The sequence below is a fragment of the Calidris pugnax genome, unplaced genomic scaffold (assembly GCF_001431845.1).
Source record: "Calidris pugnax isolate Ruff unplaced genomic scaffold, ASM143184v1 scaffold64, whole genome shotgun sequence".
NCBI classification, from domain to species: domain Eukaryota; kingdom Metazoa; phylum Chordata; class Aves; order Charadriiformes; family Scolopacidae; genus Calidris; species Calidris pugnax.
Genome location: NW_015090784.1, coordinates 851,531 through 874,528, shown reverse-complemented (window position 1 = coordinate 874,528; position 22,998 = coordinate 851,531). Strand labels below are relative to the sequence as shown.

Here is a 22,998-nt window from a genome sequence, read left to right as displayed (position 1 = left end):
TGCAATTCGTCAGTCTCCTTTTTTTCTTTACTGACTCAAAGACATAACCCCTGGAAACGTGTCGGATGCCAGTATTCCTCTAGAAACATTCTTAAAGGATTTTTTGTTGCGGTCCCTGAGTTGCTGTCACTGGAGCTGTGTTTCATTTCGGCTGTGTGTGTGAGGTGTGTAACGCACGGGGATGTGTCCCTGCAGTGCTCCCACCTGGGGCCATGCTGGATCCACGCTGTTTCCCTACCAACCTAGACACAACTTTTAAAATACACATCTCATGTTTCATATCTGTTTTATGCAGTTTGTATTATTTGTATTGGAAGGTTAGAGATCTAAATTGGGTCGACCATGATCTCAGTTTGACTGAACCTGCACACTTGACGGCATGGTGTGCTGGGGTCTGGTGTCCCAGTGGGATCGCTGGGAATGTCTTGCATCTCTGAAGCTTTTTTTTTTTTTTTCTTAAGCTTTACATCTTTGTTTTCTCCTCTGTTTGTTTACTGTACTTAAGAACTAGTTTTGAAAAAGAAAATAGCTTATTTCTACCCTGCCGTTATATTACCATTAGATGTATGTTAAAATTTGTTAGTGGGTTATGTTATGTTATTCTTACTGTCCTGAGCTGCTGTAAGTCTTGTTTGAACAAAGTGTGTTACTGACGAACAGAGCCTCTGTAAGCCAGAGGGTAAACACGCCCTTTAATTTTTAACCTAAGTATTTTGGGATATATTATGTGTTACCATGAAAGCTTTCTGGAAATGCATATCAACTGACACTTTGTCATTTGAAGTTTGCTACTTTGATATTTTGGCATATGGTTCCTTGTTAAGGAAAAACATTTTATTGCCGAATTAGTGTTATTTAAATTATAAGCTATTTGTTATGTCTCGACAAAATGCTATATAAGTTCACAGGTTTAAAAAAAATAATTTAAGGAATTATGTAGCTGTAATTGTTCTTTTCTGGAAGCTTTTCTTTACCTTTTATTGCTACCAATTTTTTATTCTTTTTTTTTTTTTTTTGATGTTGACAGTACATCTTAATTTTTTTGTTTTGATTGCCTTACTGGTTTCCTTCTCAGAATAACAACAATGACCATGCAGCTATGTCGGTAAGTAGATGCAAGATGAAGAAAAAGCATGTGAACTGACAAACTATGAACTGCCTGCAGGCTTATTGCTTCAATTTTTAATCATTTAATAATAGGACTCTTCTGTTTTGCTGGTGCCTTGCTCTGTACCTTGTGTGGCTGCATGAGGGACCAGGGCAGTGACCAACGTGGGGCTTTTGTTCTCGGGGACAGCTGGAGCCCCAGAACCTCGCCGGAGGCTGGTGGCTGTGCCTTGCGTCCCGAGTGAGCATTGTGTCCCCAGTGCAGAGGAGACTGTGGGACCTGTTGGAGGGAGGTCGGGTACCACGGTGTAATGCTTTAGTTGTCACAAATGATAAAAACTGTGTTTAGTTTCTCTGCATTTTCAGAACGTTTTTCATTATGTCATTTTATATTGTGAAATCAATTCTTCAGCTTAATTTCTCAGATTTAAGAGATAAGTTGTTTCCTTTTATATGGAGGATGGCAGTTTGTGTTATTTTATTGTTTCTGTGATTGGCAGCTAAAGCCTAATGTCACAGCTTGCAGTGAGGGTGCAGGGGTGGTGGTTTTCTGCAGCTATATTCAGAAACTGTCCATCAACAGCCTCCACAGGCGACTTAGAGAATGGGTTTCCTTACCCATCTCTCCAAACGCCGCTCCGAGCCACCTTTGACTGGCAGGGCCAGGCAGGGAGGATGGATGGACCTGTCACTGGCCCGTTAATTGTGCTGCTGCTCTCAGCCCCACATCAGGTCTTTGACTCCTAAGTGGCTCAATACAAAACAAATTAGCAGATTGTAGTCATATTTCTCATTCTATATGCTTTGACTGGGTTGAATGCGGTCCATAAATCATGCTGACTGACACGGCGTGAATGACGGAAGCTGCTGGGAGATGGCCAGCCTGGTCCCAGCAGTGCCACCAAGGTGCCCTGCCAGGGTGCATGGGGCTGACCCTTGGGGAGTTTCCTAGAGCCAAATGTCTCTTTACTGCAATTGTTCTGAGGAGAAAAGCTTTGGCGTCCTATAAAAAAGGATTTAATATGTCAGCAGATTCTCTTTACAAGCCCCTTTGAAATATAAGAAGTTTGTCTAAGGGTTTTCTCTTTTTACAAACTTGTATTTCAGCAAAATGTGAAGGCTGGGTGAAAAACTAGTTGCCTTTAGCACTGTTGGCAGGTGGTTTTGCTTATAGAATAGGGTCCTTGTTTCTTAAACTCTCCATTGGGTGAGTGGAAGAATAGGTTTTGTAGCTGGCAGCAATTAGCATGGGCACAGCCGAGATAATAGTGGTGTCTGCGTGCGGGAGGCAACCGGAGCAGATGTGAGAAGCTGCTGAGTCTCTGCTTGCTAGGGAATATAGGTATTTAATTACTAGATACAGTAACCATGGCCACCCCCCTTAAAAAATAATAGTCATTAAAAAACCCAAACAAACTAACTAACAAATAATAAACCTTAATAAAGTTTTGAAGCTAACTGAGATTTGTTTATTTCTGGAAAAGGAATGTCTTATTGTTATGTTTGTGAATCCTTAAATTTCCTCTTCAAAATGCATTATGAAAAAATGGCAAGGAACTGAATAATTGGTGCATGGTAGAAATTTGGAGAGAGATTTTTGTCTAGATCTCATTTGTCAAACATGAATTTGAGTTTCATTGTTTTCTGAATATTGTACATCCAACGTATTTTGAACTGGGAAGCACTGAATTTTGAAGAGGGTAATGGTAAAGTTCATGCTTCTCTCAGTTAAAATTCAGCATTTTGATTGATATACATAGCTTCATTTTTTTCTCTAGATTTAAGAAAATTGAGTGATTATATCACATATAAACTGTGTATAGTAAACTTCTGTGTTGATACGCCACATGAGCAATAAGCCTGTAGTTCGAGTTACATAGTTGGAAATAGTTTAAGTGTTAGGATGTTTCCATTTTATGAAATTTTAAAATAAGCATTAAATGTACATGTATTGATACTTACGTAAAGTCCAAGTGGCTTTTACTGTGTCATTTCTGCATCGTAACCATTATCTTGTGCTCCAGTACTATTGATATTTGCCAGATTTTCACAATTAACAGCAGATGCTTGTTAGAAATATAAAATTCTGTATTTTATTTAAAATAATAGAGCAGTACACATTGTTTACATATAAAATAAATTGATTGTTAAAATTTTTCTTGACAACCTATTCATCTGGTTGAACTTTTATTACATTATAGTGGCAGCATAAATAGGACATGGAGCTGATTTGATGGAGCAGCACATTTAACAGATGCACTAGTTGTTCCATTAAATCAAAATGACATTTCCATTAAGTATTTCAAACCTACTACACTGTAATTAAATGAGCTGTGGCCCATTGATTCTCCTTCTTGCCTCCTTTTTTCCTTCTTTTTCACCCCTTTTTTCCTCCTTTCTTTTTTTCCCATTCATATTGATATTGTTCTGCTTGGGGAGTAGAGCTGCATATCTCCCAGTGTAATTACCAGGGGGTCTGGAGACCTTTGAGCATGCTGTTCTTGCATTGTTTCTTACATTCCTCCTTGTCAGTTCATCTATTTTGGTCAAAAATGTGATTTGCTTTTCTGAGATTTTCAATTACGAAACTGACATCTCATTTTAGCTATAAAGCTCCTGACAGTTCAAGGTGTCCCGTTGCTAAAGGGGAATTGGCCAAAGCCATTTAATGTTTCAGTGACATGTGAGGAGAGTGACCAATTCCCACTGTATTGTCTACATTTTAATTGCGTTTTAACAAAGAATGGATTTTTAAAGTGCAAAGCATTTAGGGCCAGACTTGTTTTGTGTTTTATGCATATATGGGAATTCAGTGATATGAGCAAGTTGTCTTACTGGGGACAAGATGTGGCTCCTCAGATGTTGGAGCAGAACTTTCCGGACAATTTGGGACAGTGAGCTGCTGTCTGTCTGGGCCGTTTTTCATGGCTTTTCTGTGTTTCTGTGAGTCAACAGTGAATGATCAACCTGAGTTTGCAGAAATCAGCTGGGAACCAGCTTTAGAGAAAAGGTGTCATCTCTTTGCTGATGGCCATAAGTGAAACCATAGTGGTGTGTGCTCCAGTAGGGGTGTTAAGGAGTTATGGTGTCTTTCCTGTAAGCCTGTTAACAGTTACCTTTGTTTCCATACGTATCGTGACATAAACATCAATGGGAAAGCGTGCTTTAATCAGTACATTAAACTACAGGGATTCATATAATTGCATTTGAAAGCCAAGACCACTCCGCTGTAAAGGATTGCAGCGCTGTGAACAGAATGGTGCCTGTGAGCAGGTGTCTGTCTTGATTGGTTTTCTCAATTCTAAGGTAGAATTTCAATATCTTTCAATTTTTCTGTACAAAATTTTTATTAATTTATCAAATTAATGTCTGATTTTTGTGCTTTCGTCTCATGTTTGGAAAATTATTTGTCTCAATTACATACACATTGTAAAAAGAAATGTTACCAACTAGACTGTGATTGGAAAATTATTTCTGTTTTGTACAGCAGAGGGCTACATTTCGTTTTGTAAGTAGATGATTACTGACAGCACTGATTTATTAAGCACCTGAAAAGATGACAGATAAGCATGAATATTTTAAATAATTTAGCAACAAGCTTTGAGATGGAATTCAAGCAATTAAAGTGCCAATAATTAGCACAAGCTGTTGCGATAAATACCCCAGCTGAAAGCAATGGGTTTAGTTTATATAAAGTTTGCGGTTTTTTTACTGACTGTTGTTAAAAATATGCAGCATGTTGATTTCCATTACATTCTTGCTTTCATTCTGTTTGCATTAAAAAAAAAAAAAAGAAATAAACCCACAAAGCTGTTCATACGCTTTAGCAACTTACATGGTTATTATTTTGGAAATGTCCTTGTATTCATGAAGACTGTTGGATTTCTGGAAGAAATATCAATAATTGCTTTAACAAGCATTTAATTTAGTTACCCTTTTGATTTAATAGAAACAAAGCTAGCAAGTCAAAGAGATAACAGCAAGTGTGATCTTTTTTCCTTTTAATCCAAGTCCTGCATCATTAAGACTTGGAGTGTCTATTAAAATCAGATCAGCAGTTCTTTAGTGACAAACCATTTGTTTCTATCTTAAAACCTGTTGCTCTTTCTACCAGGGAAAAGTGGCCCAGACAGCTTGCATGTCAGCCTGCCAGCATCTTTCCACCTCCCTGATGCAGATGCTACTGGACAGTGAATTAAAGCAAATAAGCATGGGAGCAATTCAGCAGTTTAATTTAGACGTGATACAGTGTGAACGTAAGTCCATGTTCCAGAATGCCGATCTATATCTGTCTTAACTGCAAAAACATCCTTTAATGTAAGCCATAGAGTGATCTTTTCCTATAATCTGCTAAAGCTTTGTCTTTTTTTAAAAAAAATTATTACAGTACAGCTTATTGTAAAAGTATTTATGAGTAAGTATGTTAACATTTAAGGGAATTTTTTTATGAAACTTTTTTTAATTCCAGTATCTGATTGAAATGTGTGTCTGTTGTTACTCCTAATGGGATCATAATAGCTGTATTTAGTAAAAATTCTATTACAAAATTGCCCCAAACCACTGCATAAATCTTACGCCTTTATAGTTGAGGAAAAAAGGTCAAATGTCTGTGAAATTTTAATTTTCCCTCTTGAGTTTATTTATTATGATACAAATTTTAAATGTGCTGTTACGCAGGGTTTCTTCCCTCCTGGAACTACTACTGCCTTACACGCCGTGCAGAATAACAGTCCTCATTCGGCAGACATCAGATGGTGGTTGTCCTGGGTTGAGAGACACAGGACTAACTTTTCTTCTAATGCTGGGGAAAATTGCACTTCTAGAAGACTCTAGTGTCTGAATTTGTGAAAATATTTACTTTGTAGCCAGCCAGGCTCTGTGGGATTCAAGGTCTTAGTGTTTTCAAGCCTTGCCAGGTGCAGGGACAAGGAGGAGCAAGGCCTGGGCATTTGACCCAGGCTGGCCAACATGATTATTTCATACCATGAACATTACATTCAATATAAATTAGAAAAATTTGCTGCATAGCTCTCTCTCCCTTGATGGCGGTGGTCCAGACAACTCCTTGCCCCGGTGCTGGACCCCTGAGGCCTTCCCTTCCTCCTGAAGCCGTTGCGCTGGCAGTGTCCGCCATTTGCTGTCCCTGCTGGGAGTGCACGGCTTCCTGCTGAGAGAATGGGCTGAGTATAATTCCTGTATCTTATATCAGTATCAGGATTAATACTGGTTCTTTAGTATTATTGTTAACTATTTAGTTTTAGTCTATTAAATCTATTTATATTTCAACCCTTGTGTTTCCTTGTGTTCCCCGATTCCCCTTTCTGGGGGGGGAGGGGTCATCGGGTAATAGAATGATTGTCTAAATGATAATAGATTGTTATGGGTTTTCTCAAACCATAACAGTGGTTTATTCTCCTATTCTAAGTATGGCAGCAGAATTATTTTATAAAACTGCTTCACTGCAGTACTGAAGGGGGGTTAATTTCCTCATGTTAATAACAGCTAAGAAGGCTTGCCCGCAGCCATATTGAGTGGCTGCAACACAATTATGAAAGCTTGTCAGAGAAGTTTGTTGCAACAAGTGACATCTTACAGTCTGTGGAATAGGGGCAGGAGAGGAGATTTGGCACAGAGTGCTTTCCTCTTGGGGTCTCATTCATAAGGTCCATCGCAGGCACATTCCAGGCCTCCCTATGGTGCCTGTGATTTATGTTCTTGCTCATCACCCTCCCCCAGCTTTATTTCTTGACACTCTGGGATTAATGGATGAGACAGTGACATTTCAATTAGTGCTTAGAGTGCGAATAATTCACAACTGTTGGGTATTTCCTACTGTATTGTGTACATGGGTTTGACATTTTTCTTACAAACACAGTGGAGTATACTTACGTGTCATTTGAATAAGAAGTTATGTGAGATATAAAAAGTTGTGAATATCTGAAGATACATTTTTAAAATTTCTTGGCAATTTTTTGGCTTGGCTCTCTGTTGAGCACACACGAAGGCAGTCTCCAGGTGGGCATGCCAGGAGCTGAGGAACACAAATCCTCTCCTGGCTTTACCTGCCTCCTCTCTGAGAGGAGGCAGGTTAACTTCACTGCCTTGAGACCATCCTTCATCTGCTGCTCACACATGGCAGCTCGGGAGCCAGGAGGCAGCGGGATGTGGCCAGGGCCGGGGGCTGCTCCCTCGGCGGGTCCCCCAGCCGTGTTTGAACAGCTGGAGCATCCAGCAGGGCCACCAAGTGCCTGCCCAGGTGGTCACCCTTCCACAGTCCTCCTTCAGAAGCATGTGGAGCTCTGCCGTCCTGCCCGCGTGCCAGTGCCATGGGGCTGAAGTAGAGCTGTCCAAAGGACAAGCTTTGTCCCAGCTCTTGAGCCAAAGTCTGGACTCTGATTCTTAATTTCTGCCATTGAGCAGCAAAACTGTTTGTCAGGAATTAAGTGCTGAATTCCCAGACCAACAGGGAGACACAGCCAGACAGGGTTGTGAGAGAATAAAATTGATATCAACGAACACATATACATCAATTCACATATATCCTGTATACAAAATGTATTGAAAAGTTTCAGCCTATTTTCCCCAAAAACATTGAAGTTTTTGACTCAAACTAGTTTGCCCCTATATGTAATAGTTTAATGGTGATCTTTGCATTTTCACTTTCTCATATTTTGAAATTCCTTATGCACACTAAAACAGCCAACCCACCAGCCTCCTACCCCTCAAATCCTCTGTAAGCCTGGAATGAATGCAAGGGGGGAATATTTTAAAAGCTGTATATATGACAATGTTTCATTATTATCTGGAAAAGGACCCTTAGGACAAAGACATGAAGAATGTTAATCCTGTTCTTATAATATCTTCCTAAAATGCTGTGCAGTAGAAAGTATTTAATTAGCTTTGTAAAATTGTTAGCAAAACTTAAAAGCCCGGTGCTGAGGGTGGTGGGGGGACTGTCTGACTGTTACCATAAGTAGATTATCTTTTGCCCTTTGAACTCATGAAATTGTAATACTGAAACAAATTCTATTGTAGTCACCTGTCAAAAATGATCCAAATGTGAGAATAAATGCTTGTGCTATAATGAGTGTCCCTGCTGTTGTTAATGCATTTATATTATAGAATTCTAGTCACAGAGAGCAAAGTATACATAGTTATTAGGTGTGGTACCTTGTGTGCTGCTCCTTCTGTAGCTGCAGTGGCTGTAGGTGCTGTGTAGAGGAACTAAAGTCATAGTGCTTTATTTAGTGCACTGGGATAAACTCCAAAGGGTGTCAGCCCCATGAGCTGCAGAAAGGATACAAGACTTGAGTACAACGAGTACAATCCCTGAGTATTTGCCAACTCTTGCCAACACTTGTCTGTGTCAGTACAGCGTTCTCCCTCCACTGTCTGATTGCTATTTCTTTGGTTGATGAGGTATGGAGTCATATTCAAGTTTAATTAAATTTCCTATTACGTGACTGTCCATAACCATGACCACTGTAATATAAGTAATAAATTCTGCCTCTACTGGTGAAGCTGCTACTCTGATACTGTATTCATCTATTTCCAAGCTATTCTTAGATACTGTGACGTGGTCTTAGTAGCTTCTTTTACCACTTCAGTAAGAATCTTTATTAATTTTCATTTACAGTTGCATTCCATATAATAATTTCTAGACTTGTGAAAGGTCTGTCTGAATTCATTACTCTCAGTTGAAACCGTACATTCAGAAGTAAACAGTTGAGCCCACTATTTTATGATCGTGTTTCCTTGGACACCAGCGTCTTTCTGGATTTTACTTTCAGTTGATGATCCAAATTTTCTAACTAGCCATTAAAAAAACCCAACCAAACATTAAGGATTTCATATTACTTTTAAATGTTAGTAGGAGTCCATGCAGCATGGTAGAGTTAAGCACTGGATCTGGACATTTTTTGGATACTTCTGTTCTGTTTCCCTTACCACTGAATAAGCTGTTTCTCAAGCTTGGAAAAAAAATGTTACCTTTCACTGCCTCAGATGATACCTCTCTAAAACAATTACAGTAATATCCCCTTAGTTTTGTGAAGAGCTCTAACTGAAAAGCATAAGGAAACTTCTCTCAGGCTCTTTTGCAGTGAGATGTCTGATGTGAACAGGGATGTGAGGCAGCGGGTGTTTCTGCAAGTGGCTGTTACAAATGTGTGACTGGGAGAAGAACAACAAAAAGTGTATTTATTTTCAAGTTTAACAATTATTGATTGTTTCCTAATTTAAACAAATAGCTTTCTTTCATTACTGTAAATGTTACCATTTTTTGCATTTTGAATAAAGCTTTGCCTTCCGATTTTGCCAGCCTCATTTTGGGTTCAAAAGGAGCAGAAGTCCATCATTGATAAGCTGGCTAAAAGGCATGAGCGGGCGTTTCAGCTCTGCTCTGACTGTGGCACGTAGAGCTTTCTACCTGTCACCTGCACGTTAAACTACCTCCCACCTCAGTGTTTGTCTTTTATTGCTCTTTGGCCAGTGGTGGGGTTTTTACAGCATGGATGCTGTAACAGAAGCAGATGTTTGAAAATATGTTGACAGCCATGGAATTGCCGTTATTTTGAAATTCTTCAGTAATCATTCACCTGGGGCCAGGAAAAGCTGTTGGCTTCTGTGGCTGTAGCATTACTACTGGGTTAGAATTTTAATCAAAATTCCTAATGATACTCTTAAAGGTATTATTCTCTGGGATTGTTGAAAAAATGTGCAGAAGTTGTCTGTTGGTTTGTTTATTTTTAATCACTGAGTTATTAATCTGTTTCTATCAAACTAGTTTCATTTTAATGCTAGCTAGCATTTATATTGCATAAATCTTGATTTTTTGTTAGATTTTTTTGAAAAATTCACATCAGTAATATTTTTAACCTCTCTTTGCAGTGTTTGCTAGTTCTGAGCCCGTGCCAGGATTCCAGGGAGACACCCTGCAGTTAGCTTTCATCGACCTCAGACAAGTAAGACACTACTTGTTGGTTTTTATCCTGCTAATTTCCCCTTTTGACCAGTGCCGAAGTTATTAAATTCAAGAACCTTTCATGTTTTTGCATTCCCATGTAATTAGTTTTGAAAAGCGGTTATTTGAAGTGTTATTAGTGGCACTATTCCCTGTAGTTTAGCATGGAACTGTTTCTCAGGGATGTTGTTAGGGGGCACTGTGCTGCTGGTGCTGCTGTTCCATCGAGATAAGACTGAATTTTGGTCCTGACAATTTTGTAAAGATCCTGTGCTGCTTTTTTGCAAGAGGGCACACGTCACCCTGGTGCATGCTGGCCTCAGGCCATTTGGAGAATTTGCTTCTGTCCACAGAATGCTCCCCGGAGAGCAGAATCAGGCATTGTGTTATTTAGCATTTCCTTTCCTTAATTTGTTGCATAGAATTCTTTTAAACGGTCAGAAAGCAGCTTTACTCCAACTGGCTGATCTTTATTCTCTATCACATTTAAGTTTAAATGCCTTAATATTGGAAGCACTTTTCCACAGTTCTCGCAAAAGGAAGGTTTTTCCAGACTAAAATCTACTTACCTTAATTTCACATAGTTATTTCTATTCCTCTCTCTCCGTAAATTCTGACACTATATCCTCCCATAGCAATTCATTTTCAAAAGCTTTTCATACTTCAAGTAAACTTTTTTAGAAAAGATTTATTATTTCACAAAATGAATAATAATGAATCATTAACTGCACGTGGAGGGTCTTCAGCTTTCTGCAGATGTTGCTGATATTTTTCAGCATCGTTGTGAGCCTGTCAAAGTCATCGGAAAAGAGGTGTAGAAACAATTCCATACCAAATTATCTATATAGTAGGAATACTTTTGCTATTAATAGTTTAACAGATTTTTCACAGAGATTGAGAAGGCATTTGAGAAGGGAAAATTCTTGAGGCAAAAGTATTCCAATTTCTCCTAATAGTTAGAAAGGACTTCAATAAGGTGTATTTTTAAATTGAAAGGTTAAAAGATAGTTACCTGTTACCTTCTCACAGTTACGTAGCAATGAACAATGTCTACAGTGGGATAACTGGGCTGCGTGAGGAGGATACAGGGTCGTGGCCGTAAGATTTGTCCGTGTGGTACCTGTGCATCAGGAGTTCCAGAGTTCAGTGTGTGAAGGTGTGTTCTGCCAGATGTCACATACCACAAGTCCTGCCCTGACTAGCAGCCTTCTTCTTTTGGGTTCTTTTTTATTCTCCTTCTATTATCAATGTTAGAAGTGCTAAACACCTTCCAATCTGTACTAACTCAGTTTGGTTGAGGGGGAAGGATGGTGAGAGATTTTGGCACGGTTTCTGTCATCGGTGGAAGTGGTGTAAATCCTTGTGGAGCCTGTGTGTGTTTCAAGGGAAAACGTGGTTTCCAGCTATGCTGGAGGGCAGGGTGTGTACATACTTGCTACAGGAAATAAATTATATTTCTGTATGTTTTAAGCACCAGCTGTTAAACATGTCACATAAATAGGGATTATGTTGCTTATGATAGCTCTCATTTTATGTTAGCAACTTACATTTAGAATTCTCTTGTTGCAAGTAATGCTTTATAGAGGATGCTCTGTGAGCATCCCATATGCCATGGGAATCTAATCCTTTTCAGCAAAAATCTGGGCAGCTCTCTTCATTAGCTTGCAATTGGAGCTTGCAGGTGTAGAACAGTTCTAGTATACTTGTCTTGGTTTTGACTGTATTTTTGTGTGCCTCACCAAAAGCATAAAGGTACTGCAAGCAGGCATTAAAAACAACACTTGCCATTTAGTAAGGATTTGAGTGTTTTCCCTCTCTTCCTTATTTGTGATCCATTTCTGTCTTAATAGGGTGGATGACAGTTCATTTCAAGAATACTTAGAAAGGCAACAGAGCCTTTTTCAGAAGGTTCTTATAAAAGGTCAGGCTTCTGTTTTTCAGTTTGAATTTGATACTTCTCCGTGAATTGCAGGATATGAAAGATAAGGAAGTGGGTCCCGTGGTCGGGCTTTACCTGCCCACCCGGCCTGTGCCCCCGGGTCACGCTCCCAGTGCTGGCTGTTTGGTGCAGAGGAGCTGATGACAGGTGGGGGCTGATACGAGGGGAGAGCTTGAACCGTATCAAAGCTAAAAGGCAGGAGATTTGGGACTCAGTGAGAGACTGTAGCTAAAAGATGGATCAGCGGGATTGCCCTCTCCTTAAACAGCAGCTGACCTGCGAGGGACGAGACCTTATCCTCCTGCCAGTCACCGGGTTGCTAATGGAAGCCAGTTATCTCAGCAAGGGCTTACTCTCGCTGCTGTGCGAGGGCAGTGTGTAAGATTAATGAGGATTGGGCCAGGAGAGTAGTGTAGCACATTTTGCTAAAGGAGTAAGGTTGCTCACAAGGAGCCAGCTGGGAGGACGGAGAGGGAAGAGCCGTGCTTGGGTGTTACTCTGGGGGAGGAGCGGCTGTGAAAAGAACTGGTATTTCTGTCCTAACAGTTCCTGATCCACTGTCTTCCCCTGAGCACAATGGAAAGACAGCACCTTGTCCCCAGCAAGTCCACTTCTTTCCCTCTCCTTTCCACAGAGGTGGAAGAGCAAACAGAGAAGGGGTTGGCATGAGGAAGAGTTGCTGCTGAGGAGAGGGCAGTGGTTAGCGCAGGGAGCCAAGAATTGCAGCAGGGCAGGCACTTATCGGCGTCTCCTTTCATGAGCCACCTCTTTCTCCTTATACTATCCCCTCTCGTGCTCTTGTCATACTTAACGTGCTCCTTAAAACCCCTGGTAATCTGTAGAAAGCCCAATCAGTAAAGATTTCTGTGCTATTCCCATAACTGTAGTATCTGAGCATCTCAACAAGGTGACTTGGTGTGGTTGGCTCATCACATGTAGGGCATTTGTTCTCTCTCCAGTCTTCTTCTGCTGGAAGACTTTTACGTGCATAGGTGACTTTATGATTTGTATGTTTTGCCTGTGCTCTGCTATATATGTTTGGCAAACAAGACAGAAAATAACTTTCGGGGAGTGGGGGGGGCACAATTTGCCTGTGCTCTGCTATATATGTTTGGCAAACAAGACAGAAAGTAACTTTCGGGGGTGGGGGGGCACAGTTTCTGAAGCTCTTAAGAGCTTATAGATCACATGCAGTAATCTTAAAATATTAATCCAGGATAACTTCATGTTTGGACGTCTCGTCTATATGAGTGGTTTGCTTCAAATGGGGGAGTCCATTTTACTTGCTTCGTCCTGACTGGTAGGTAATGAGTGTAGTCACAAACGTACCTGGCTTTTGCATCACTGGGAATTTGTGGATGTTGTCTACCTGGACTTTGGAATCTGCATCAATAGGAGCCAGTGGACTGTTCTTCCCAGGATATATGTACCTATGCAGCTTCATGGCTGGGCTGATAGAGGGGATTGTGTGGGCAGTGGCTGTAGAACCACAGAATAACTCTTGGCATTTTCTTAGAGGGAAGGCTGGAGTGACTGCAGGGAGAGCACCAATATACAATTCCCCACACTAACAGAGAACCCCATAGCCATGGTCATCGAGAACCTGCTTCTCCAGCTGGTTCAGCAGCCCCTGAAGCAGCAAAGAAAATTGGGTTAGATTAATGGTTCCGTACAGCTGCAGTGACTGCATCATGGCTTGTGCCCTTTGTCACCCCACTTAGCTAAAGCCACCCAGGGCTGGGCCAGCTCACCAAGGCAGTTATCAAAGTGGCATGTGCTGCTTTAAAGAGACTGGTCTCTGGCATCTCGTGGCGATGACCCAGCTTTCCTGCGACCTGCATTGTGTGCTGGAGATAATCTCTGTATAGGGAGCCTGGGTATATAGCGTAGTGGCCCAGAGTGAGGTGGGATGAACTTTGGGGATTTCACTGCCAATTTGGATCCTATGTCAATTGGAATTAACCTTCAGAAGTAAACAGGTCTTAGTTTGTCCCACTTGAATTAGTCTCTGAGGGAGCTCAGCCTCTGACATGGATTAGTTTTGTCCTGGTTATGATCTGTTCTTTTGTGCCTAAAGACTAGGGTTACAGGTCTGGAATATGAGGCAGTTTCTTGGGTGTCCTGGACACTTCAATACTGTGAGGAACAGGCCTGAATCTTACAATTGGTGCATTATTCTTTGGAGAGCCAGTGTAGTGTGTAGTGGACAGGAGCGATAACCTCATGGTAGCCTGCGAGGTCAGCAGTTGCTGTCCTAGGGCAAATTTCCTGATTCTTAACCAACTGGGTGATAACAAATGCCTATTCTTGAAACCAAATCATTGCCTGCAGAGTTATAGCCTAGGCTGCAAATGTAGCTAACAATCAGTACCTGATATTTAAAAGTATAGTACATTTTCTTCTGATTGCAAAGCATACTGGAAATTGCATTGATAGTTTCTTGCGTTGCTTGCCCATTTACTTTGTAATGGATTTTCTGGTGTAATGTTGGTGTAGAAACATTGCAGACCTTCTGAACTGTAGTGTTGCATGCATACCCCTGGAGGTAGGGACACTTCTGGGCTCCATGTCTCACGTATTGGCGTCACACAGGGCAGTGTGCATATACATACCTGTATTCAAAATTACACAGCTGTCTGAGCGTCACTGCACACTGAACGTGTGTCACCGACACACAATGGCTTCTCCTGTGTTCTTACGAGGAAATGGGAATTTTTCCTAGGAACGTGACAGTCTGTTTGCCAGCACCTGTACTCCCCGGTGGAGTCTCTGACTTGTGGTTTCTCCCTCTCCGCTGGGTTCTGTGAAGCTGTGGGCAGTCACAGCAGGCTGGGGTCACAAGTGGGGTGTGTAGGTGTTTGTGAGGAAGATCCCAATCAGTGCTCTGCACACAGAAACAGGCCGGCTCATTACTTGCATGGGGTTTATTCCTGCCAGCTGGTAAGAATTAGGAAGCTCTGGAAACAAATGCACAGAAATTCACAGCAGGGGGTCAAAAACAAGCAGGGCTTTGGATACACTATCTTGATAAGGATTTGAGAGTAAAAACAGGATGGGAAGTCAGTCATTTCCCAGCAGTAGGTGTTACTGCCAGGAACTAAGAGCACATGTGCCAGGTATTAGGCATATGTGTGTTCTTTGGGACGTTGAATCATTCATCAAATTCAGTGCAAACCAGATTGTATCCAGTTCAGCACCTGAATGCCCCTTTTCCAGCAGAAAAGTGCAAATAACATGCTGGTAACCCACCAAGGTTTTGCTCTGGGTCCTGGCTTACCGACCATGAGGGGACATACCTAGAAACAGGTTTGAAAAACTTAGTGTACAAATGCTTTTACACCACTTCAGTAGCCTTATTTATACTTTAGTTAACTAAAACGATATACAGATGGCCATGGAACTACAAGATACACGACTCCATTTATGGCAAAAACTGTGCCAGTTTCTTCAGAGGAAGGTACAGTACAGATTGTGCACAAAGGACTGTGTGGTGAGAGGTGTAATGCTTGAACTGAATGTCATCTTCTAATTGACAGTAAACATGCTGTAGGTACCTAAACCATGGAAGTTATCAAAAACAAGAAAATAATTTTATTCTTGTTTCTTTAAGGTAGTTCATTTAAGGGATACAGTTCTCTTAGTTCCCCCCTTACTGAACCAGAATTAGATGAGCTGACAAGAAATCTCTACTGCGTAGAGAACGACAGAACTCGTGAAGCACTGGCTCAGCTTGAGTTAGAGACCTGTCGATAACAGCCTCTTCCTAAGAACAAGCCTTTGCCTTAGTTGAACAAGAGGTTTTTTTGTTGTTCTTGGGTGAATTTATAGTTTTTGGAACTGAGACAGGAAATGGCCTTTGTTGATCCCATTTGTCATGTGCAGGTGAAACACTTGACTTCTTAGAGCAGTGCAGGGGAGTTCCAGCTTCTGAATATTACCCTTATAGAGATTACTAAAGTTTCACTGGAGACATTGATCAAAGCAGGTATTGCAAACAAAAAATAGGCAAAAGCTGGTGTCAAGAGTATTTAGATGGACACCTCTGAGTCCCTATATAAGTACTAGCAACTGTCACATTTAATCACCTTTCAGTTCTTCTTTTTAGTCATCAGCACTTAGACAAGACAAGGTTTAGAAATAGTTAATAAATTCATTCAAAATCTGCAGTTTATGATGAAAACTTCCTATCTCCAGAAAACCTTTCTGTTCAAAAAAAGCGCATCCCATAGTTACAGTGGAATTCCCTGTAAGATCATGATGGAAATGACACCAGCACTGCATCCCTGGTAGCTGCAGTGTATGTACAGGTTATACCCTGTCCATGATGCAGAACCCAAAGGCTTCAGTTCTCTTGGACAAGATACTCAATCTCTTCATGCTACCTGCCTGGGAAACTGCTCATAAAGGACTCATTTCCAAGGCCGTTTGAGAGAAAGCACAAAATAAACCTTATCTGGAGTTGGTTTCTATTATTTTGCAGAAGGAGCTGTTGGCAGACAGGCTTCAGAAAGTTCACTTTCAGATAATTTCTGAATTGGCAAATCTCTCACTCGAATTACAAAAATTAGAAGCTCAACCACTGTTCTCTTCTCTTGACCCTGTGTCAGACGTGTCAGTGGAGGAGCTTCCCTGGGATCTGTAGAACGTGGGCCGTCAGGTATTTTCCTGTAGAAAAGGATGCGCAGGAAGACAGGCTTCAGAAAGTTCACTTTCAGATAATTTCTGAATTGGCAAATCTCTCACTCGAATTACAAAAATTAGAAGCTCAACCACTGTTCTCTTCTCTTGACCCCGTGTCAGACGTGTCAGTGGAGGAGCTTCCCTGGGATCTGTAGAACGTGGGCCGTCAGGTATTTTCCTGTAGAAAAGGATGTGCAGGAAGCACACACACACAAAAAAAAACCACCCGACATTAAAATCTGACTTATTTTCGAAGTAACAGAAAAACTGCTGAGCCCACCTTTGCAAGTGGCACAACTGGGTTGATTCAGATTCTCCTTTCTTTTTGGTAATCTTAAAGCTTAAATAAAAATCTTTGCCCTTGCTTAGGATGTATGAGAAGGAGATTAAAAGTGGCACTAACAAGATACTGAACCCTATGGAAGCGTGGATGATTGCATTGAAATGCACACCCAAATGGCAATACATTCAGTATAGTCTCTGAATCTTGTGTCCGCTGACATAGTGGATAGTTAAAAAGTTTGCAGTGAAACAGAATGATGTTGAATAATTCCGAGACAGAAATACACAGGTAACCGGGGGTGAGGGGTGGGGGGCACAAACTGAAAACTCAAATGACAGTGTAAAACAGTCCCCACAGCTTAATTAAATAAAACCAATAATGCGATTTAAACTTCTTAGAGTTAAAATTACTTTAATAAGGGTGTTAATTACTAGAGGATTAACACTGCTTACAAGTGATAATAGATGTGGTCAGTCAATAAAGGGTGAGAATAATGTTCGTTTAAGAAGCAAAAGAATCTGGCACAGGATTACTCACCAGAAAGGGATAACATTTCAAAGTGGCAAGTAAAATCAGGGGAAAAGGTTTTCAAATTGGAAGAGGCATTAGGCGTTGAGTTGTGCCATCATTACCCAGCACAAGTCCCATGTATATTGGGACCTGTTGGAGTAAAGATATGAGGAATAATTATTACAAATTGCATATTGTGTATTTTGGAATTTTTCTCTCTTCCAGAGCAATTGTAAAAATTATTTTTCAGATAGAACATTTTAAGAAAATACTATCACCTCAGAAGTAATGAGAAAAGGTGTATTGTAAGGAAAACAAATTCTAAGGAGAAAAGTTTCTTGTACATGTGTTTCTTAGAAAAGAAGTAATAGTGGACTGTTGGCATTAAGCAGAAAGGGTTTTTCCTAAAATGTTTGCAAACAAGGCAGCAGGAGAAGAAAGATCTTTTGCAAAAAGCCAACAAAAACAAATTCTGAGTTATCTGGGTTTCTTGTTACTGCAACAGACTGGGCTTTTGCTAAACCAAGTTATCTAGACAAGAAAAACAAAAGCCAGTACCAGGATTTTATACGGGGTGTAGTATTTGCTTAAATGTCTTTAGAGACACTTAATAGATACGAATGTGGAAGTGAACACGTTGTGGGAGCTGAAGAGGAAAGTGAAGGTTGTCCAGGAAAGAATATGAAACTTTTGTCTAGTGATTTGGGCTTGCTTTTAACTTCTCTGTATTTACATTCCTGAGCTACTGGTTGTGGAATTCCTTGTCCAGTGGTCCCTGGGTCTGCTGTGGCTTTCCCTAAGGGATGTAACCTCATCTGCTGCCAAGGGAGGTTCCGCAGCCCTACCCTGAATGCACTACTTTGGAAGAAATAACTATCTGTTTACAGTAAACTCAGGATGAGCACATCTGTAAGTGGCTTTGTCTTAGGGATTGCACTGGGTTCTTGTTTCTGGATGCAAACAGAATGGTGCTGGTTTCTGGCCTGTGGTGTCTTAGATTTCAGTGGCTTCCCACATAGTCTAACTCAGCACTGAGATCAGCTGAGATACTTTTCTGAGCCATTGCTGTATTTGTATCTGCTTCCTGCAGGGGCTTTGCAAGGAGACTCCCTGTGTATAAAATGCTGAGGGCATTGATGGCCACCTAAGAGAAGAATCTGGAGCCTTGAGACTGTGATTTTTTTATTTTAGATCTACAGCATTTTGAGAACCACAGAAATCTTACAAATAAACTAAACCAAAAAGTTACAGATTAAAAAATAATTAGACCTTTGTGTTGAAACAAACTCATTTCCCCACCTGCTGTTAGAGCCCCAGGTGATGTGGCTCGTGGCTACTGCTAAATTCTGAGCATGGCAAATGAGACAGGAGTGTTCAATTCCAGAACATGGTGCAGAAGTTAAGGGGGCTTGGTTTGTGTTTAAATTTTATTCCAGTTACACCAAGTTAGATGATTTCTAATTATTCTCACCTTCTCTAAACCAGAGAAGGCGGTTAAATCTAATTTTAACATTAGATTTTGGAATTTTTTAATACATCTTTTTAGTGAAACACATCAAATGGATTTTTACAGGAAGGATTGATACAAATGATCCCAGAAACATGCTTTAAGGTACAGTGCCACATCACATGCCATTCATGGCATTATTTTGTAGATGAACAAATACTTTAAAGTCAGCCTCCTACAAGTCTGGGGCAGTTGAAAAAAAAAAACAAAAAAAACTTACAGAAAGTTTATTTAAACTTAACTGTAAAAATATACCTTCTCAGTTAATAATAGTTTTGGCAAATTTCAGTGTTTAAGTGCTACTTGCAAGTCTGTGTTTAAAAGAGGAAAAAACAGGAGCCAAATGAAAATGACAGCTTAAATTTAACTGTGTTACACTAAATGTTTCATAATTTTAAAACCTGAAATTGTGTTTTCAAAGTCTGGTTGGGGTGGGAGGGGGATGTCCTGTTTTGGGGGGCTGCCCCGGTCACCCCAGTGTGCTGCTGGAGCGCCGTCACCTCTGCGTCAGAGGCTCCCAAACAAAAAAAAAAAAAGGTGAATGCCCTAACCATTGCATAATACACGATTTTTAATCCGCACAGATTTTACCATTGACACAGTTTTATGCTTTGTCTGAAGGGACTCGGTGTACAGGCTAACGGGCTTGACAGGAGCAATTTGGCCGGAGCCGTGCCCTCCGGCAGCTGACTGCCTGCCAGCCCCGCTTTTCAAACCCTCCCCTGCTCCCCGGCTCAAAGGACGGCTCTTTTGCTGCTAGTCCAGCTTATTCTTTAATGATGAAGAACACACTTCATAATAAACATTTGCACTATAATTAAACAAATCTTCTTTGAAGAGGTATTACCTGTAGCTGCGCTGTGTGTGGTGTAGGGCCTGGCTGTTTGTCACTGCTTTTCTCAGGAGTTACATCTTGGGCTGCTTGGAGTTTTAATGGGATTTCTAAAAATTATACGTTGTTAAGTGTTTTTCTGACTGTGGTGACAGCAACCAGCTTGTTCAGGTGATGGAGCAGAGGCGCTGTGCTCTGCAGGCATTTGAAGTGCCCAAGAATAAAAACCAGCATTTGGGCGTGCTCTTAACAAGTGCAGGCGTCTCTCACGGTGTACCCAAGGTCCAGATTTTAGGGAAGAATTGTGCCCTTTCAGAGCATTTAGGTTATAAAGCATTTATTTGAACACAAGGAACTTCTGATTTCTTCTTAGCATAACGATTCCCAGGTCCCAGTGTCATAACCCCCGAGTTTATACATTATACACTTACAAATGTGGGAAGGATTGTGTCCCAGCATTCAAAATAGTGACAGATTTGATTTCCCCTTATAAATTTGAAACAGATGGAAGCATTTAAATATAAAGCTGTTTCATTCTTGTGAACATTTAAATGTCCTCAATTTAGGCACAATTCTTAAGTGCTTTAAAAAAAAAAAAAAAAAAGACTCGTTTTAATGCAGTGGCTTAAAAACTGAAAGACACTGCCTTTCTAACACAAACTATCCTCCTTTGAAAATCCAGGGCTCAGTTTTCAAAGCATTGCCTAGGAATTTAGCCTGCGACCCCCATTGACACTAATGGGAATTGCATAGCTAAGTCCCCATAACATCACTTTGAAAATGCATTTGTTCTACCCATCCAGAAAAGGGCAGCACAGCCGATAGGGAGACAGTCGGAGATCAAGAGATCAATTTACACTTTGAAATACAAGACCAATGTGTGTTATTCCAGTTATGTGATCGGTAGGGGGGATTTTAAAATTCACTCCATTCACAAAATAAGTCACCAGGAGTAAATAAAACAAAATATTTTGGCAAGTGGCAGGCAGACTCGCTAACCAGGCTAACAAGGTACTTGTCAGCAGTAACGAAGACCAGCTGATGAAGTGCCAATTGCATTTGGTCGGTACGGTGTTATTCTACAATTAGCAAACTCTGCCTTTTTCCCTTGTAAACCGGACTTTGATATCTATATTTTAAATACTTGTGTTCTTCCTTTGCGACCAGGAGAAGTTTAGAGTGGGTAAGACTTGTCTGTGTCAGTTCTGATTCTGGTCCTTCACCTTCTAGTTCCCATCGAGTAAGTGCTGTAATGAACAGGGAGGTAACACCTGGCAAACTGAAGGGGGTGTTAAAAGGGTGTTTGTGCAGGGTTTTTTGTTAATCCCTGTGAAATAAGCGCGTGCCTGGGTAAGGTGTATTCGCAGGAGCAGAGACCAAGGAGAAAGCCTCACTGTATTGCCAGTGCAGTGCCTGCCAGTCCCAGTCCGGGGTCGCAGCCCCGTTTTGCTGGGCAGAGTATAAATAAGTGTTTTAACAAAGGGAAGAGAGCGCTGCTTCAGAGTTCACCAGCTGATGAGATTATAGCTCCGCTGAAAGGTTAACGTTATGTCAGAAATTATGAAACAACCATGATTCTGGTTGACTGGCTTCCTCTTCAGTCATCAAACCCCTTTGTTCTTCAGAATAAAAGGTGTACATGGGTACAGCATGGGCTCCGTGGGGCGGGAGATATCGGAGGGGGACGATTGAGAGTGGTTTTGTCACTTTTCTGTCTTTAAAATGAAAAAGTCCCTTTCATCTTTGGAGCTTTATAGAGTAGTTTTTTTGAAGTAGTAATAACTGAAATATTAATGTATTTGCTATTCCTTTATCTTAACGATTTAAATGAATCACAGCTAACAGTAGTCACAGGGCTTCTTTTCTAGGTCAAAAGCCACGCGTCCTCGAGGGGAGAATTGCAGTGGTATTTCTGTATTCTCTCCTAAGAAAAGATTTGGCGTAGCTTGCAGTTGTATATGCTTGACACTGTTCATTTCCCAGAAGAGTTCACCAGTATTCTAGGCTTTGGGATTTTTTTAATTAAAGAGGTCAAAATCCATTATATCTAAATTTCAAAGAATTTACCAATTAGCTGTAGTCTGCAATGCCCAGCAGGTGGCTTTTATACTATTAAAGGGAGATTGTTTCCATCTCTGATCAAAGCAAAAACAAAACAAAGGAAAATATAGAATATTTTGCTGTACACAGTGCAAACCACACGCTGTGTCAATTATAGGTGGAAACTGTATGTGAGAGACTGCTCAGTTGCACCGCTTCAAGAAAAAATTCTATGTATTTTCACACTGTTCCTCTTGAGGATTTTAATGGTAATGTCTAAATCTGTTTAGATTACTGATTAGCTGAGAAGATTAGATAGCTTGCTGTTTCCTAAAACGAAGACTTTAGCATTTTATTATTTAAAAGTAAAAGATACACATTGAAGTAGATTAATTAAATTACTTAGAAGTAAAATTAGAAAAAGCTGAGCGTGCTGGAATGTCGCAAGATGCAAAGGAAGTTCCAATTTGCACTTTTCAATGAATCTCAACTTCCCCGATTTTTACCTACTTAGAATAATGCTTGTGACCTTTTGACCCTTTTGTTATCCCTTGCTCAGAAAGGCCTTTATTCTGTAAGGCTTAGGTATAAAAAAATAAAAAGAGCGTTAATGGCGTCACAGTCCTTTCCGATCACCCCGCGTACGGTGTTTATGCGGTGTCACTAGGAGCGGTGGGGCTGGCAGGGACACCCTGCTCCGCCCGGGGCTGTGTCCCGGTGGGTTACCCAGGGGTCAGGGGGCGCTGCCCGTGCGGGACCGGCCCGGCGCCGGGGGCGAGCAGCTGGGACCGGCCGGGACACAAAGCCCCTTCGCGGTTGTTTTTTAACTCTCGCCCTTTTGGGCTTTGCCTGATTTTTTTTGTATTTTTTTTTCTCTGCCTTTTAATTTTTTTCTGTTGCTGGCCGCATCCCGGGAGGCTGCCCGGGCGTGTGGCACCGGCCATGGCGGGGGCTCTCCCGGTGTCACTCTGCGGCTTCGCTTCGGGTGGGGTGTTGGTGGTTTGGTGTGTTTTTCCCAACAGCCACCATCCCGCTCTTGTTTGTTTGTTTGTTTGGGGGGGGTTGTTTGGTTTTTTTTGGGGGGGGGGGTTGCAGCTCCCGTGGGAGCCCACTGGAGCAGTGGGTCGGGCGGCCGGGG

General features: G+C 41.1%; 1 protein-coding gene across 4 annotated transcripts in view; it reads left to right on the top strand.

Annotated features, from left to right (window-relative positions):
• The window catches only part of EXOC6 (exocyst complex component 6), a 75,774-nt gene that overhangs the window by 44,449 nt on the left and 8,327 nt on the right, over nt 1-22,998 (top strand). For 2 of the 4 annotated variants that reach the window (XM_014965950.1, XM_014965970.1), the window contains exons 19-21: nt 1,076-1,105; nt 5,222-5,363; nt 9,997-10,070. In XM_014965950.1, the coding sequence (XP_014821436.1) occupies nt 1,076-1,105; nt 5,222-5,363; nt 9,997-10,070 (246 nt within the window). Of the gene's footprint in view, nt 1-1,027; nt 1,106-5,221; nt 5,364-9,996; nt 10,071-22,998 lie in introns of those variants that run through there. The other 2 variants (XR_001414525.1, XM_014965959.1) reach the window with 2 other exon arrangements.